Below are 17,487 nucleotides of genomic sequence, written 5' to 3'. Positions count from 1 at the left end.
CATGGGTGATCAGTGGTTGGCAAGGACTCAGTGGGCCTAAGGGCCTGTTAACATGCTATATCTCTAATATAAACCAAACCAGAAGGACTGCAACAGTTCGAGAAAGTGGCTCAAGTGGAGAGCCAAATAAAGTGGAAGGTCTGACTCCTCCCTAATTCTCCAAATCAATTGGGGGCAGACAATAGATGCTGATCTTGGCAGCAAAGCCAGATCCTGTGAAAGAATTAAAATGTTGTTCTTATTGATTCAGTTTCCTTGTCTTTTTATTCTGTTGCTTAGTCAAGCTACTAACTGGTTTATTTTTCTTTGTTTATCATGATTAGGTAGTAGCTGCTTGAGCAGCGTCAAATATTTTGGAAGCAGCGACTCTCACAATAAAAAAATTGATGAGGGGACCACGATGACCTATCAACTACCATTGAGGTAAGTGCCGAAAATCCAGATTTTGTTGACTGGAACTTCAAAAGCTCTCCATTTTGTTCTGTCTTAAGGTGAAAGAATACCTAGGGAGAGGTTAAAGATCAATAAGATCATGTATGCATGAAACCAAAGAGATGGGTGAGGTGCTAAGTGAATATTTGCCGTTTGGCTTCACATGAACCGAGGCCATACTATAAATAGGTTCTTTCTGGTCAGTGCAATTCCAATTCACATATCCTCAAAATGTATACTTTTGAGTATTCTCCCTGTTGGTTCTCCCTACATGTTTTCTAAGCAGTGCTTTGAATACAATAAAACTTTGTTAATACAGCACAATTGGAACTTGGTGCTAGATTGAGATTTTTCTTATGGACATCACTCTCATTATTACCTCAAAACACTTCACTTATTTTTGGTGTCACATGGTGACATAATTTTTCCAGTGAATTTTAAAAGGGAATTGGGACTCTGAGAGTAAGGGGAGCATGGGAGCATGGGCCTGGTGAGAAATGATGTTGGTGAATCCAGCAGTTAGATGGCAGGTTATCAGAGTTGTACTCCAATAGAATTTTTAATTAAATCTCCACTTTTCCCCTTGTGGTGAAGGCGCTTTTCCTTTCTGCCATACGTTTCCTCGATTGCTGGCAATTCTCTTATTACATCAACTTATTACGCACTGGCATGTGGTTTAGCTGGTAGCTGGGTGGTAGTTTGTTCAACCATGGAGGACATCCAATATAAGTCCAGTCTAGTTTGCATCCCACATGCACACTCGAGGTCAAGTTCACCAAATGACAATTAGTGGATATATCTTTGGGATATTTTGAAAGTTCTACTTCATTGCCCTCAAGGACTTCCCCATGTGTGCGGTGTTCAGCCTTTGCCCTGGGTGACATCAACTAATTCTCTTAAGGTTCAAGGTTTGTGTCAGTGACACTAATCTGTTGGAGCTTACAGGGTTTCTATTCCTGGCAGTGTTTAAATAATGTAATTGATCTCTGAGTGCAATTTTGTCTGAAGAGTAAAAGATGCCCAATTGTAGTTACAAGGTAATAATTTAATTGCAACACCTGTAATCTGATCTTTGGGTTTCGGATAAGAAAGATCCAGCATAACATTAAATAATTCATAGTCCTCTGAAATCTAGAGACAAGAGAATCACTCGGCACTATCTATTTCATAATAAATTATATGTATTGTAGCTGTGTGTCTGATTTCTGCATTATTCTGCCAACATTAACCATTAAAGTTAATACCCCAGTCTTTGCCCATGAAATGGAAACACTACTGCATAAAAGTGAAATTTGTGGAATTTGATCCTGAGACCTTGTACCTCTGTGCTTTCAGTGAGCTGCCTGTTTCCAACTCTTTAGAATCACCTGACGTTACTCGAGTAGCCGTCCATCTGCTACTGGAGCTCTCGTACAAATTGACCTTTCCTATGTCATCTTGACAGCATTTCCCTCTTGATTCTTTTTTAAATGGGCTGCTCAAAACTCTGGTGCTCATCTTCTAGCTTGCCGCTAGTTCCAATCACCCATCACCCTCGCTCGACTTGCTGACTTAAACTGATTCCTAATCCTAAGCATCAATCCTGAATTTAAGATGTGCTTAAGTGTGATTTCAGTATTTGAACAGTTAATGTGTTCATCTGCTTCCAATTCTCTTCAGGTTTATCCTTCACTTTATCTGGAGCATTAACTGATTGTTTTAAATGGGTTACATGGTCGTTAAGATGGCAAATGCATTAACCATCATGCATGGATTGTGCAGTGAAATTTTAGTTCTGAGTGACCTTGATACCAACCATTTTGTAGAGAGATGGCTGGGATTCATATGTCAAGCACATATATTGCTGATGTTTGTTTTTAGAATATTTATCTCCCAGTGCAGTATAATCAGCATGCCTTTCTTTAAATCAGGGACATTGAAACCGTTTTGAAGGAGGACAGGGAAAAGCTGAAACTGATGCAGAGAAACCAACACAAATTTACTGAGAAACAAAGACAAGAAATTGCTGAGGTCTTTCCCTGGTTTAAAACGGGTGCACCACCAAAGACCATTGACATCATGGTAAGTCCATTTTTAACTTTCTTAACTTGAGTCTGAAGAAGGGTCTCGACCTGAAACATCACCCATTCCTTCTCTCCAGAGATGCTGCTTGACCCGCTGAGTTACTCCAGCATTTTGATCTACTTTCGATTTAAACCAGCATCTGCAGTTATTTTTCCTTCATATATGACTTTCTTAACTTGGCAGGAAAGATTAATTATATTTTCATGATAAAATCTGCCCATTTTTATCACCTGCATTCCATGTTACCTGATAAAGCTGCTGCTTCTATGGCTCAACAATATATTGCAAATCCGATTTATTGAACGTCATTGACCGCACCATGGGACTTTTTAATAGCTCTGCAATAAACCAGCCTTTGTCCTGTGTGTGGATTGCCAACAATGGGGTTAAATTAAAGGCCATGTTTTGCATTTGAGTTTTGTTGCAGTTTTCCAAACTTATTTTATGTTTAAGATAGACACAAAATGCTGGAGTAGATCCAGGACTGGCAGCATCCTTGGAGAGAAGGAAAGGGGGATGTTTCGGGTTGAGACCCTCCCTTTTTAAGCAGTTAAAAGGGTCTAGACAGGCTTTCTCAACTGTATGAACCCTGTTTGAAAATTTGAGTTGTGATCTAATCTCCCATACTTTAATATTATCCCAAGTTTTAATATGATACTTCATTTGCACTCAGACTTGGGGATTAAATTTCAGAAATGAAAAACTTCTTAAGCAGGTGGTTCTACTGCTTTTATAGGAGCACATACATTGAACTCGGGCAAATTCCCATAATAAAAATAATAATAAGGCAGGATTTAAAAAATCATCATTTTCCCTATCCCCTTCCAAATAAATTCCAAATGAAGTAAAATACATGAATTGTAGAAATTAATTCTTGAGTGATATACAAAGCATGAAAAATGTTTTATTTGCACATTTCCAAACTTTTGGAAAAGCAGTGCACTGTGAATGCTGGAAATCTGAGTAAAAAGAGAAAGTTGTGGAAACAACTTGAGTGTTTAGTTTGGAGATGCAGCGTGGAACCATGCCCTTTGGCCCACCGAGTCTGTGCTGACCAATGATTACCAATACACTAAATCTATCCTACTCACATAGGGACAATTTTGGAGAAGCCAATTAACCTACAAACCAGCACGTCCTTGGAATGTGCAAAAAAAACCCCACACGGTCACAGGTAGAACGTACAAACTCCATGCAGATAGCACCCGATGTCGGGATTGAACCCAGGTCCCTGGCGCTGTAAGGCAGCATTTCTACTGCTGCATCACTGTGCTGCCCCTTGTGGAGAGAGAAATTAGTGCTGTATGTTTCAGGTTGTTTCATCGAGAATTTAGAAGTCCTGCTTGCTTCACAAACACAAGTCGATTGTCCCAACTCTCTGCCTTAAGCTTCACACCTCTCCCCATCTGTACTTTAAGGTCCATTAGCTCTCTTCCTACAAGTTGTGATGAATGATTCATAGCTTAAAATATTAGTTCTAGATGCTGCCTAACCAAATTATACCAACATTTTATATTTTTAATTTACTCCCACACATTTGTAGAGCACACAAATTGTTTTGTTCTGCACAAATTGTAGTAAATTCACAAACACGAAGATAGACACAAAATGCTGGAGTAACTCAGCAGGTCAGGCAGCATCTCTGGAGAGAAGGAATGGGTGATGTTACGGGTCGAGACCCTTCTTACAAACACGACATTTGTGTTTAGATCTGCTTATGTGACACCCGTGAAGCAGCCAAAATAACCCACAGTCTGAAAACTTCAACTGAAGTATCTGAACTCAAATTTGAACCAAACCAGCGTGCAAGCAACATTTGCCATTGTGAATGGGGGAGAAAATCAAATCTCCTGGGGTTTTTTTTCATCCATAAAGAAAATACCACAAACCTGCTCTGCAACAGCAATAAAACTGACAGCACTCGGATCTGTTTTGTATTTAAATATCCTCAAGCTGTTATTTTAAGAATCTGAGACTTGACAGTGCTCCTTGTGAATCACCCACTAAAAGCAGGTTGGGATCGATTATCAACGTCTTGTCTGAAATGCCAGAATTTATTAAAGAGAGCAATTGTATGCAGGTATTTAAGAAAAACTAAACACCTTTTTAACCAAGACAAATTTGACCTGTCTCCTTGTAACAGATCACTGAAGAAAACTAAATAGTAATAATAAATGTGGACTAGGAATTTTGTCATAAGTGGACTGGGCTCTCAATTTAATGTCATTGTTTATTAACAAAATAAAAAATGGCAAATGCATTTATTGCACATATATGTAATTGGGGAATAGGGAGTTGATCAAATAAAGCTGTGATTGCTTCCAACAAGCATTGGACTTTACAAAGTAACCATTATAATTGCCTGAAGAAGGGTCTCGACCCGAAACGTCGCCCATTCTTTCTCTCCAGAGATGCTGCCTGACCCGCTGAGTTACTCCACCATTTTGTGTCTACCTTCGTTTTAAACCAGCATCTGCAGTTCTTTCCTACACATAATTGTCTGCCTGTTGAATCATTTTGTTCACTGCTTTCCTGCAGCATTTAGTTCAGTATTGTACAATTGGTTAAAATAAATAGCCACTGGGTCTGCAACGTTTTGGCAGACAAGGAAATTAATTATTCCCAAAACGTCACCCATTCCTTCTCTCCCGAGATGCTGCCCGACCTGAATAAATACCTTCGATTTGTACCAGCATCTGCAGTTATTTTCTTATACTATATATATATAAATTAATTATTAAGGTCAGACTCCAGTCAGCATCCTGGATAAGCGATGTTTCAGGTCAGATCGGGACTCTTTCAGACTGAAATGTTACCTATCCATGTTCTCTAGGGATGCTGCCTGACCCGTTGAGTTACCCCAGTATTTTAGATTTTTTAGATTTAGAAATACAGCGCGGAAACAGGCCCTTCAGCCCAATGGGTCCGCGCCACCCTGCGATCCCCGCACATTAACACTATCCTACACACACTAGGGACAATTTTTTACATTTGCCCAGCCAATTAACCTACATACCTGTACGTCTTTGGTGTACGTCTTTGTATTTTCTGTCGTTCCTTGGTAAACCAGCATCTGTAGTTCTTTGTTTCCACAAATCAAATATTAACATGGACATTTGGCTTTCATGTTTCAACTGAATATAGTCAGTGTCAGCTACTTTTATTTTGATTCTTTTTGAAGCTAATGTTGGCTTTAATTTAAAAAAATGACGACTATTTTTGGGATTGCTCTTTAGAATGTAATGGTAAGAATGTAATGGTAAGAATAAAATAAAAATAATATGTGACATTGCTTGTACTCTTAATGATTTTGTTTGTATGGAAGGTGTGGAATTTGTCTTGTGTATACATTTGATTGTAATTCTTCTTAATTTAGGATAAGATCTTCTCTGCGAAAAATGCATCACGGAACATTTTGCCAAGAATGGATATGGAAATCCATAATCTAGATATTAGTGGACTGAATGAGCCAGGACTTGTTGGCCTTCAGGTCTCGAACGTTTCAAATGAAGGGCAAAAACCTTCAGAAATTGCAGACCCCAACCTGGCAATAGCAACAAACACATTTGGAAACTCTGCAAGTTGAGGTCTTCAAAGTGTGCAAAAGGACATGTACTTTCTCGGTATGAATGCACAGAGCTCTTTTTTGGGAGTCGATGAAAATTTCATCTCACCTTAACAAGTTGAAGAAATAACAGTTTGAAGATTTCTTTGGAAAAAAAACCTCATGTTATTTAAAAGTTGTGTCAGGTTGATCTACTTATGACTGTATCTACAGTATTTTTTTTATGTACATGTCCATGGAATCCAATATTATTGTATCTGATATTCTTGGAATCTTAAAGTATCAATGTCTGTTGTAAATGAATCAGCAGTTTTTGATAATCTAGCCATAAAATTAATTTTATAGTCACTTGATGCTTGTTCATTTCAGCTTCTAGGTAAATATCCTTGTGGAGGTTTGTAATCCAATTTACAAAGTTTTTTAACTGCCAGTATAGTTATGTTGTCATATTCTTTGGAACAGACAATTTAGCAGAATGTTCCACTGTGTGGAGATGTATACAAGAGATTTTTTTAATGGGCGATAATAATAATTATAAGTTCAAACAAAATCCATGCAGATTGCTGGACCTAGGATTTCAGCTATTCACTCTAACTAATTTGTGGACATCAATTTGAATATGTACTAAGACTGGAACTTTTACATTGTTGGTGTATTCCAATGAGATCCAAAGTCCAGCAATGTAAACACTGATGAATGGAAGCTAATCTTTGTGATTTTGGATGAAAGCAATAAACAGAGCATTAGAAATATTAAAATAAACCAACAAAGTTGTTTAGAGATCATTTGTCCTGATTTTAGAGTCATCATAAGGTCCGGACTTCATTAAAGGTATTTTTTTTAATGAAGGCAGTGATGTAAGTGCTGGGTATCAAAGGCAAAGAAACAGAGAGCTTGATTCTGCAAAGTCTCTTGACAAAACACACAATGTTATCAACTTCTTAGCATGTCTTTTTTTAAAGTTGTTTCTCATAAATCACCCAATTTGTCAGTCCTGTGGAATGCACAGTATAAATTACAATTAAAACATAAAGTACTTGTGCTATAACTCCAGGATGTGCTCAACTAAGAAAATAAAGCCCCAAACCAAAGTATTATCTAACTAAATGCACTAACTTGCAATAAATAACACCATATGCAACAAAAAAAAACCCAGCTACCTACAGATTAATTTTTTTTAAACTAATCCTGTAGGTGCAAGTATATCATTGGAGTTATCAAGTGGGCACCTCCCTTCATTGATGTTTCGTTGACTTAAGCCCACCACACCTGGTGAAGGCTCAACAGTTGGTTCTGGCATCCCAGAACAACCCCCCTCAATACCTGCACTCACCACCTATATAAAGGAAGCTGCTGCCAATTAGCTTACTCTAACTAATGTTAAACACCTGCATCCTATCTTCCACTAATCCTAGCCCATCATTAAGCTTGTAACCACAAATATCATCCTTGCACATGACTGGGATACATTTGCACAGACTACCATTACAAAGAAACACACATACTGCATGTCATACGTTTCCTTTCTGCCCCCAACTGACACTATTTCTTCACCAACTTCACCTGCTGCCTCTGATGTTTGCTTTACTGCCTCACGCCAACTCTGTCTGCAAATTCCTAGCTCTCCAAATAGCGATGTGGTCAATCTCACTATGATACCTCTGCAGCCCACCTCTACCGGATGTAGAGTAGGATGTAGGGCAGCACGGTAGCGCAGCGGTAGAGTTGCTGCTTTACAGCGAATGCAGCGCCGGAGACTCAGGTTCGATCCTGACTACGGGTGCTGCACTGTAAGGAGTTTGTACGTTCTCCCCGTGACCTGCGTGGGTTTTCTCCGAGATCTTCGGTTTCCTCCCACACTCCAAAGACGTACAGGTATGTAGGTTAATTGGCTGGGTAAATGTAAAAATTGTCCCTAGTGGGTGTAGGATAGTGTTAATGTACGGGGATCGCTGGGCAGCACGGACTTGGAGGGCCAAAAAGGCCTGTTTCCGGCTGTATATATATGATATGATACTCAAGAGGGTTGAGAGAGTCAAGAGTGTTTTATTGTCATGTGTCCCAGATAGAACAATGAAATTCGTACTTGCTGCAGCACAACAGAATATGTAAACATAGTGCACTGTAAACAATATGATCCATCCTCACTGCTCAACTTCTGCTGCCAAATCTGCATATATATGCCTTTTCCTTTCATAAGCCTCATCCACTAAGTTCTCCCAAGGCACTGTCAGCTCTATAAAATACACTATCCGCTGACTAACTGACCATAACACTATAACAGGCCTCAAACTAGTGGTAATTATTTCCTGTGGAACAAGAAGCTTTCCTCCTAAATCTACCCGCATTTCCCAAACATTGGCTCCCCGTAACTGGCCTGACTCATACCTATCTGCAAACCTCCCTCCTCTACCTTTCTCTCCATCATGGGCAAAATGAATCGCTACACTCCCAGTCCTGATGTCTGAATTCACCCGTACTCTCCTCTCAATTGCTGCAGCTATGCACTTCAATACCTGGTTATGCCACCAAGTATATCAACCCGAGTCCTACATCCTGGTAAAATATGCCTCAACATTGCCACCTCTGAATATAAGGGACACGCCAGGTCCCCACCTACCCATTGTTTGAGTTTCTGTGGTGATGGCAGCACATCATAAATAGCCCATACGGAAACTTACATGACCCGCCTCCATGCAACACAGGTCCCTCCAGCTAAACCTCCTCTTTTCTACACTTTTCCAGTTCATCCACTGTCCCTACTTAACCTGAGCTACTGCCCTTACACATCTCACTGCTTCCTCCTGACGACGTACCTGCTCTACAACCAATTTCCTCCTCTCTGTTGGACCTGCCTTACTCCACACTGAGTTCCCTGTGCTGATCCCTAAGCCTCCTTTCCCTTGCTGCACCCTACCAACAATGTCTGTATGCACCAGGGCTGCTTGTGCTTCTTCTACTGCCAGCTTTGAGTTCCACTTCCTCCCTCTAGTTACACAGCACCAGATTACTAACTAAGGTATCCTTACTCCCTGATAATTGCAACTCTAACCTCACTCTAGCACAGTTAAACTCCTTTGTTAGGCCAGACAATGGTAAATGGAAAATACATTTCCCATATAAAGCCGCATTACTAAGATACTGTGGAATTCCTAACCATTTCCCAATATATGAACTAACCAATCTCTCTAACCTTTCCACCTTAGAAATTAGCACCTCATACACTGTCAATGGCCACATCAACCTAAGGAATAGCCCAAACTGCAAACACCACAACTTCAACTTGCCTGGAAGCTCTGACCTCTATCCTTTCTAAGCCATCAGAAACATCCTTTCTAAGTTGCTGACCTGTTCAGTGTCATCCAACTTCCTGTTCTACCACCTACCCAAACTTTTAACTGGTTTTTGCATTATATACGGAATTTCTTCTTCATCTGCACAGAACCTTTTCTCTAGTACCATTCCTCTTGCCAAAGAAGTACTCTGTGACTTATGAGGCTTAATCTTCAATCTAGCCCATTCACGATTTTCATTTAACTTCTCCAACAACCTTCGTATACAAGCGGCTCGTGTGGTCACCAAGGTCATACCATCCATATAGGCCCTGATTGGAGGGAGGCGCAGTCGGTCCAGCCGTCTCTTCCCGCCGACGACCCACCGTGATGCTCTAATCATTAGCTCCATCGCCATTGTAAACGCTAACGGGGAAATAGTACACCCTGCCATAATGCCCATCTCTAGTCTCTGCCACGCTGTCATAAAGGCTGCTGTACTAAAACACATTTGGACATCTCGGAAATATGCTTTCACTAAATTTACTACTGCTCTTCGAACTTTAAAGAAATCTAAAGCACTCCAAATAAGACGATGTGACACAGATCCAAACGCATTTGCAGGTCCAAAAACATTACATGCATATCTCCTCTCGAGCTTGGCTGTCTGTATCTGGTGTGTTCTAAGCAACTGAGGTGTTCTTAGTAACCTGCAAAACCTGGGATTTCTGCTTTCCGCACTGTGGTATCTATTCCTTTCTAAATAACTTGCCAACCTCTGTGCCACTATGCTAAAGAGAATCTTGCCTTCTACAACTAGGACACATATAGGCCTCAACAGACTTAACTGAAGACTCTTTCTCCTTGGGAATGAAAACTCCCCCTGCTCTACGCCAAACCTTTGGTATAACCTGCTTCACCCAAATTCTACGCAGGAGCATCCACAAGAATCAGGTGCACTTTTATATACCCAGTAAGGGACTCCATTCAGCCCTGGGGCCTAAGAAGCCTTTGCACGCCTTATTACGGCTTCCACTTCCTTCCACTTTGGTGGCAAAACATCTAACTTATACAGACCATTCAGCCGAAGTACCTTTGGTCACACCCACCAGCTCACATTCTGAACCCTTGGCTAATAGTCCAGAATAATGAGGGAGCCAGATGTTGAAACATCAGCATTTCTGACAGTTGGATACTGGACTATCCGACCTTTGCTGTAAATGGAATGCGAGTGCCTGGGTGCCTTTTTATACGAAAGTGCCTTGTTTCTATTTAGCTTTTCCTAATCTTTGAAAATCACATTTGCAAACACCAATGCCCCATTACATTACTGTACAGGAGAAAGGCTCCTATTATGTACTGTTGGATTCTGCATGAGTCTCTAAGATACAATGGAGCTGGTTATTGAATTTTTCACAATCTGTGGGATTTCTTTAATATTACAGAAACCTATTCAAAAATTTGATATTATGATTTCAATACTTTGCTTCTTTGACATAAAGAACCAACAGTGCCCTGATTTTCTCGATGCTGAGAAAATGGAGTTGCAATAGGTAGAACAGGGATTAAATCTTATCCATGTCTGTTCTGTGGAACATTCTTTTCCAAGGGATTAGTTTTACTTCAAAATTATCAGTTTTAATATTTCCCACGCCTTGTTTGTTAGTATTTCCAAAATATTTTCAGATCAATGCACTCTGATAGCCTTAATGATAATCTGTCTTGAAACTGATTTTGAGCATACGATAATGCAGAATGGTACTGACATCAACGATTCTTTACCTAAAATGTATTTATTACCAATTGTACATAGTTAAAAGGCAGCATTGCACTGGGTAACTCTTCAAGTCAATGCCCACATAACTTTGTGATCCCTTTTTACAGACCATTTTAGTTTTTCTTTAAATAAGATGGTTGAACAGTCCAGACTTGTTTTGATTATAGCTATTAATATATTTATCCTCGAGAATTATATTGCGCCCAAACTTAAAAACTGTGTAAAGATTTCTGGTGGCTAACTTTAAATTCTTGGACATGACTTACAATTGAAGATACTCATCTGCCAGAAAATAGTTATTGCTATATTTTAATGTGAAGTGGAGAGGGTGAAATTGTTATTTAAATCGATAACAGCTCATGGATATGTGGGTATTTTGTGTTGGAAAGAACTGCAGATGCTGGTTTAAATCGAAGGCAGACACATAATGCTGGAGTAACTCAGCAGGACCGGCAGCATCTCTGGAGAGAAGGAATGGGTATATTTTGTTGCTTTGGTTGCTTTCCAGCCAAACTTGTAGCACCTTCAGTATGTTGAAGAATTTCTAAAAAATAGAAACTGTATACATATTTGGTCACTTTTACTGTGTCAAGTAGAAGGCAGTGTTGAACTGTCCTTTGATAATTATGCTTTACAATAGACAATAGACAATAGGTGCAGGAGTAGGCCATTCGGCCCTTCGAGCCAGCACCGCCATTCAATGTGATCATGGCTGATCATTCTCAATCAGTACCCCGTCCCTGCTTTCTCCCCATACCCCCTGACTCCGCTATCCTTAAGAGCTCTATCTAGCTCTCTCTTGAATGTATTCAGAGAATTGGCCTCCACTGCCTTCTGAGGCAGAGAATTCCACAGATTCACAACTCTCTGACTAAAAAAGTTTTTCCTCATCTCTGTTCTAAATGGCCTACCCCTTATTCTTAAACTGTGGCCCCTGGTTCTGGACTCCCCCAACATTGGGAACATGTTTCCTGCCTCTAACATGTCCAACCCCTTAATAATCTTATATGTTTCGATAAGATCCCCTCTCATCCTTCTAAATTCCAGTGTATACAAACCTAGTCGCTCCAGTCTTTCAACATAGGACAGTCCCGCCATTCCGGGAATTAACCTAGTAAACCTATGCTGCACGCCCTCAATAGCAAGAATATCCTTCCTCAAATTTGGAGACCAAAACTGCACACAGTACTCCAGGTGCGGTCTCACTAGGGCCCTGAACAACTGCAGAAGGACCTCTTTGCTCCTATACTCAACTCCTCTTGTTATGAATGCCAACATTCCATTGGCTTTCTTCACTGCCTGCTGTACCTGCATGCTTCTTTTCAGTGACTGATGCACTAAGACACCCAGATCACGTTGTACGTCCCCTTTTCCTAACTTGACACCATTCAAATAATAATCTGCCTTCCTATTCTTACCACCAAAGTGGATAACCTCACACTTATCCACATTAAACTGCATCTGCCATGCATCCGCCCACTCACACAACCTGTCCAAGTGACCCTGCAACCTCATAGCATCTTCCTCACAGTTCACACTGCCACCTAGCTTTGTATCATCGGCAAATTTGCTAATGGTACTTTTAATCCCTTCATCCAAGTCATTGATGTATATTGTAAATAGCTGCGGTCCCAACACCGAGCCTTGCGGTACCCCACTAGTCACTGCCTGCCATTCTGAAAGGGACCCATTTATCCCCACTCTTTGCTTTCTGTCTGTCAACCAACTTTTGCCCACCAATCTCCTATGTGGGACCTTGTCGAAGGCTTTCTGAAAGTCGAGGTACACCACATCCACCGGCTCTCCCCTGTCAATTTTCCTAGTTACATCCTCAAAAAATTCCAGTAGATTAGTCAAGCACGATTTCCCCTTCGTAAATCCATGCTGACTTGGAACGATCCTGTTACTGCTATCCAAACGCTCCGCAATTTCGGCTTTTATAATTGACTCCAGCATCTTCCCCACCACTGATGTCAGACTAACTGGTCTATAACTGGTCTAACTGGTTATTTTTATGTCTAATAGACCAAGTGGACCCATTGGGCCCAAACCTCTCCTGCATTGGTGCAGCCTCCTCTCCTCCCCTCTCCCCCTCCCCCACTCCACCCCCTCCCTCCTCCCCTCCCCCTCCAAACCCCTCCCCCTCCCCTCCACCTTCCCTCCCTCCCTCCTTCCCCCTCCCTCCTCCCCTTCCCCTCTGGCGCTGTAAGGCAGCAACTCATCTCTGCTTCCTTTCCAAAGTGCAATAGTTTACTGCAACTGCGCTGCCCTTTTTGCACTATTTTTTTGTTTGTTTTTGTGTGTGTATATATTGAATTTTTTTCTTGTTTATTATATTCTTTACAGAGTACATTTGCATATTCTGTTGTGCTGCTGCAAGTAAAAATTTCATTGTTCTTGGACATATGAAAATAAAACACTTGACATTACACATACGGGGCAGTGCTAAATTAACAGTGCAAGACCAGATAGAAAAATAATTACAGCCTGGGAGATAATTTGAAAAGTTGCATAAAGCCTAAATTCACTCGAACGATTTTCGGACAGTAATTTGGTAAGCGCATCCCAGCTACCACTAAAAATAAGGCCGAACGTGTATAATTGAGGCCTAGCTACACTTGGTTAAGTACATAGTCTGCACTTTATTTATTCATTGCTTGGATGCAGGCATCGCTGACAATGTCAACATTTCTTGCCCTTGAGAAGATAATAGTGATGTGTTGGCTTGAACCACTGCTGTCTTTCCAGTTTGGTCCAACCAAATTGCTGAAGCAAAGAACTGCAGATGTTGGTTCATACACAAAAAGGACGCAAAGTGCTGGAGTAACTCAGCAGATCAGGCTGCATCTCTGGAGAACATGGATAGGTGACGTTTAGGGTCCAGTCTGAAGAAGGGTCTTGACCCGAGACGTCACCTATCTGTGTTCTCCAGAGATTTTAGGTTCCGACACTCGAGGTTTCTGACATTTCAGCTCCGGACAGTCTAGGTCCGGAGGCCCGGCCGCCGCCTAACGGAATTGCATAGCAACCCGCCTTCTGGACCGGGCGGCTGCCATTGGTGGAGCGGGAGCATGTGGCCGCTAGCTGGGTGAGGTCACGTGGGGTGCGGGGCTGTGACGTCACCTTGTCCTGTATTTGGGAGTGAGATAGTTGGCACAACAGCCAGCTAACCACAATTCTATGTCCGGTGCCCTGGCCCTATTCTTGTTTACACACAGCACCACACTCTGCAGTCCAGTCTACTTCCTCTGGTCTGCTAGTGACAGCAGCTAATCCTTAGAAGACCTTTGTGCACTCCAGCAATCACAGCAGCACCATGGCCTTGTGTGCACCAAGATTCTGCAGCCGGGTGTTTTTGGCACAAAGCTAGTGCAAGCCCTCTGCACTCTCCCACTTTAACTGTCTGCTCAGGTAGTGTACCATCTCTAGCCAGACTATTTCTTTGTGTCTGTAAAGCTGTATCCAGTAGAAATGTCATTGTTCTGTTCCAAGTGCAATTGACAATTAAGCGCTCTTGATTATTGAATGTCTGTGAACGTTTCCTTGTTGCAAACTTGGCTTGTAAATGAAAGCTAAACACTTGAAAGAAGCACAAACCATGCACTCGGAGTAAGGATGTTCGTTGGTTGGTTAGTTGATTTATTGTCATGTATACAGAGATATAGAGATTTATTCTGCATGCTATCCAGTCAAATCCAGCAGCACGGGTAGCACAGCGGTAGAGTTGCTGCTTTACAGCGCTTGCAGTGCCAGAGACCCGGGTTTGATCCTGACTACAGGTGCTGTCTGTATGGAGTTTGTACGTTCTCCCCGCGTCCGTGTGGGTTTTCTCCGAGATTAGTTTTGTTTAGAGATACAGCACGGAAACAGGCCCTTCGGCCCACCGAGTCCGCGCCGACCAGCGATCCCCGCACACTAACACTATCCCACAGCCACTAGGGATAATTTTTACATTTACCAAAGACATTTACCAAAGATCTTCGGTTTCCTCCCACACTCCAAAGACGTACAGGTATGTAGGCTAATTGGCTTGGTGTATGTGTAAATTGTCCCTAGTGTGTGTAGGATATGTGCGGGGATCGCAGATCGGCGCGGAGTCGGTGGGCCAAAAGCCTGTTTCCGCGCTGCATCTCTTAACTAAACAAAACTAAACTAAATCATACTATATGTGAATACGATAGATCCTCTTCTGGAACAGCATGCAGAGAGTTACCGCATTCCGGCGCCATCTTTCAAATTCCAAGTCTTTGAAAAGTCTGATCAAGGCACAAGGAGATCAGGAATTTCTTATATTTATCATGTGAAGGCCCGGTGTCCTGGCAGCACTGGATAGATAAAGTAGGGGTCGGCTCTTTCCAATGGCCGCCCGTGTAGCTGCCACAGGCTGCACTCGATTCTTTCACTCACCCGGATTTTTTTTATTTAGAGATACAGCGCAGAAACAGGCCCTTCGGCCACCGGGTCCGCGCCGCCCAGCGATCCCCGCACATTAACACTATCCTACACGCACTAGGGACAATTTTTACATTTACCCAGCCAATTAACCTACATACCTGTACGTCTTTGGAGTTTGGGAGAAAACCGAAGATCTTGGAGAAAACCCACGCAGGTCACGGGGAGAACGTACAAACTCCGTGCAGACAGCATCCGTAGTCAGGATCGAACCTGAGTCTCCGGCGCTGCATTCGCTGTAAGGCAGCAACTCTATCGCTGCACCACCATGCCACCCTTACTGCCCGGATGTGGTAACTGCTATCTACCTCACTGGTGACCCTCAGACTATCCTTGATCGGACTCTGCTGTCTTAACCTTGCACTAAACATTATTCACTTATGTACTGTAATAATGGGCCAATTGTAATCACGTATTGTCTTTCTGCTGACGGGTTAGCACGCAACAAAAGCTTTCACTGTACCTGTAAACTAAACTAAACTAAAGTCCAAATGTCATTAAATTAGATATTCTACTTAGGAACGGCAAATAGGTTGCAAGCAAACTAGACGTGAAGTGTTTGCTTTCTTTAAATTAACATTATTTTCTGGATTAAAATATTGTCATGAATTAATTCAAAGAGACCTATCACTTTTTCTCTTTGGCGTAGAATGGCTCCCGGATATTCTAAAATACCTTTAAGATCAGAACTGCACTTTTGTTGATATAATGTAAAAAATGAGGAGCAGGTTTGTAGCAATTGTAATTGAAAGCTTTATTACTTGAAGTGACCTGAGTCTCAATACTCTTTTTACTTTTCGTAGTCCTGACCAGATTATTTTATCAAGTTGCTCCACCATTTCATTTCCCTAAACAACATCCCCACAGAAAAACAAATCGCTTTGGCTTGCATTTCAGTGTCTGGCTGCTGCAGAGGTAAATAATTACATTTTAATTCAATCTGCAAAATCATAGGATTAAACTCTCCATGTAAATCTGCAAATCTGAACATCAACACGTGTTCATTTGGCATCTAAATACCATAAAACAAGATATTCCATTTAGTAAATAACAAATAGCTTGCCAGCAAATTCAATGCAAATGTAACAGTCTACCATATAAATTGCCCATATTTTTAAAGCATTTTTTTTAATGCACAATCAAGACATAATTAGATCTTCAAGAAAACATGAATAATGCTTTGGATCTACATTTCAGCAAAGGGTCTATTATTGCAAGTATCAATTGAGCTGTCTGCCATGAATTTGACTGGATAATAGGCTTGACTATGTGTGCGGGCTCCCATAAATGTTTATAACAGACTTCTTTAGTCTTATTTCAGTGTGAAAAGTACCTCCTTCTCAGTCCTTCTTCCCTGATTTATGTGGCAATTAGCCAAACTATCAAGTTTCCCTGGTTAGACTGATGTCAGTGTCTTTGTCACTAAGTCTTTAGAACCTTCATCGGTCAATAGAGTCAAAAGCCTCCAAATGTTCAGGAAGTCACTGACCAAAGATATACTAAAGAATGTTCTTTGTGAACTACTTTGTGCTTCTCAAAATCACTTTATTCTTTGAAGGGAATTATTTTTCAATGGTTACCCTTTTATTTAAATTTGCATTATCTCTTGTAGGATTTAGTGGACCTCACCAATAGTACATTGATATCAAGTATGCACTTTATCATTCGGTAGTGTTCAACTTCAATCGATGTTAAGATAAAAATCAGAAAGAAATTAGCTTTAAGAATTGTGCCATTTAATTGTAATGAGAGTATAATTCTTATGTCGAAAGAATAGTAATTATTCTTAGTAGTAGTAAGTAATAATAAGCAGCACAGTGGGACCAAGAATAGTTTGGTAACTACTGGAGAGACAGTTGACGGCACAGAAAAACGGCACCCGGGACAGGATGGGTTAGCCCCCCAGCCTGTGTCTTTCGTGAGAA

At 41.2% G+C, this 17,487-nt stretch overlaps 1 protein-coding gene across 2 annotated transcripts in view; it reads left to right on the top strand.

Annotated features, from left to right (window-relative positions):
- Positions 1–6,798, top strand: part of per2 (period circadian clock 2) — a 33,003-nt gene extending 26,205 nt beyond the window's left edge. For both annotated transcript variants that reach the window (XM_078410023.1, XM_078410025.1), the window contains exons 21-23: positions 324–423; positions 2,343–2,493; positions 5,873–6,798. In XM_078410023.1, coding sequence (XP_078266149.1) covers positions 324–423; positions 2,343–2,493; positions 5,873–6,082 — 461 coding nt within the window. In that variant the 3' untranslated portion in view covers positions 6,083–6,798. The remainder of the gene's footprint in view (positions 1–323; positions 424–2,342; positions 2,494–5,872) is intronic.
- Positions 6,799–17,487: the final 10,689 nt, after the last annotated feature.

This window comes from Rhinoraja longicauda, chromosome 13, assembly GCF_053455715.1.
Source record: "Rhinoraja longicauda isolate Sanriku21f chromosome 13, sRhiLon1.1, whole genome shotgun sequence".
NCBI classification, from domain to species: Eukaryota; Metazoa; Chordata; class Chondrichthyes; order Rajiformes; family Arhynchobatidae; genus Rhinoraja; species Rhinoraja longicauda.
Note: the sequence above shows the minus strand (reverse complement) of the source record. Positions and strands in the feature narration are given on the sequence as shown.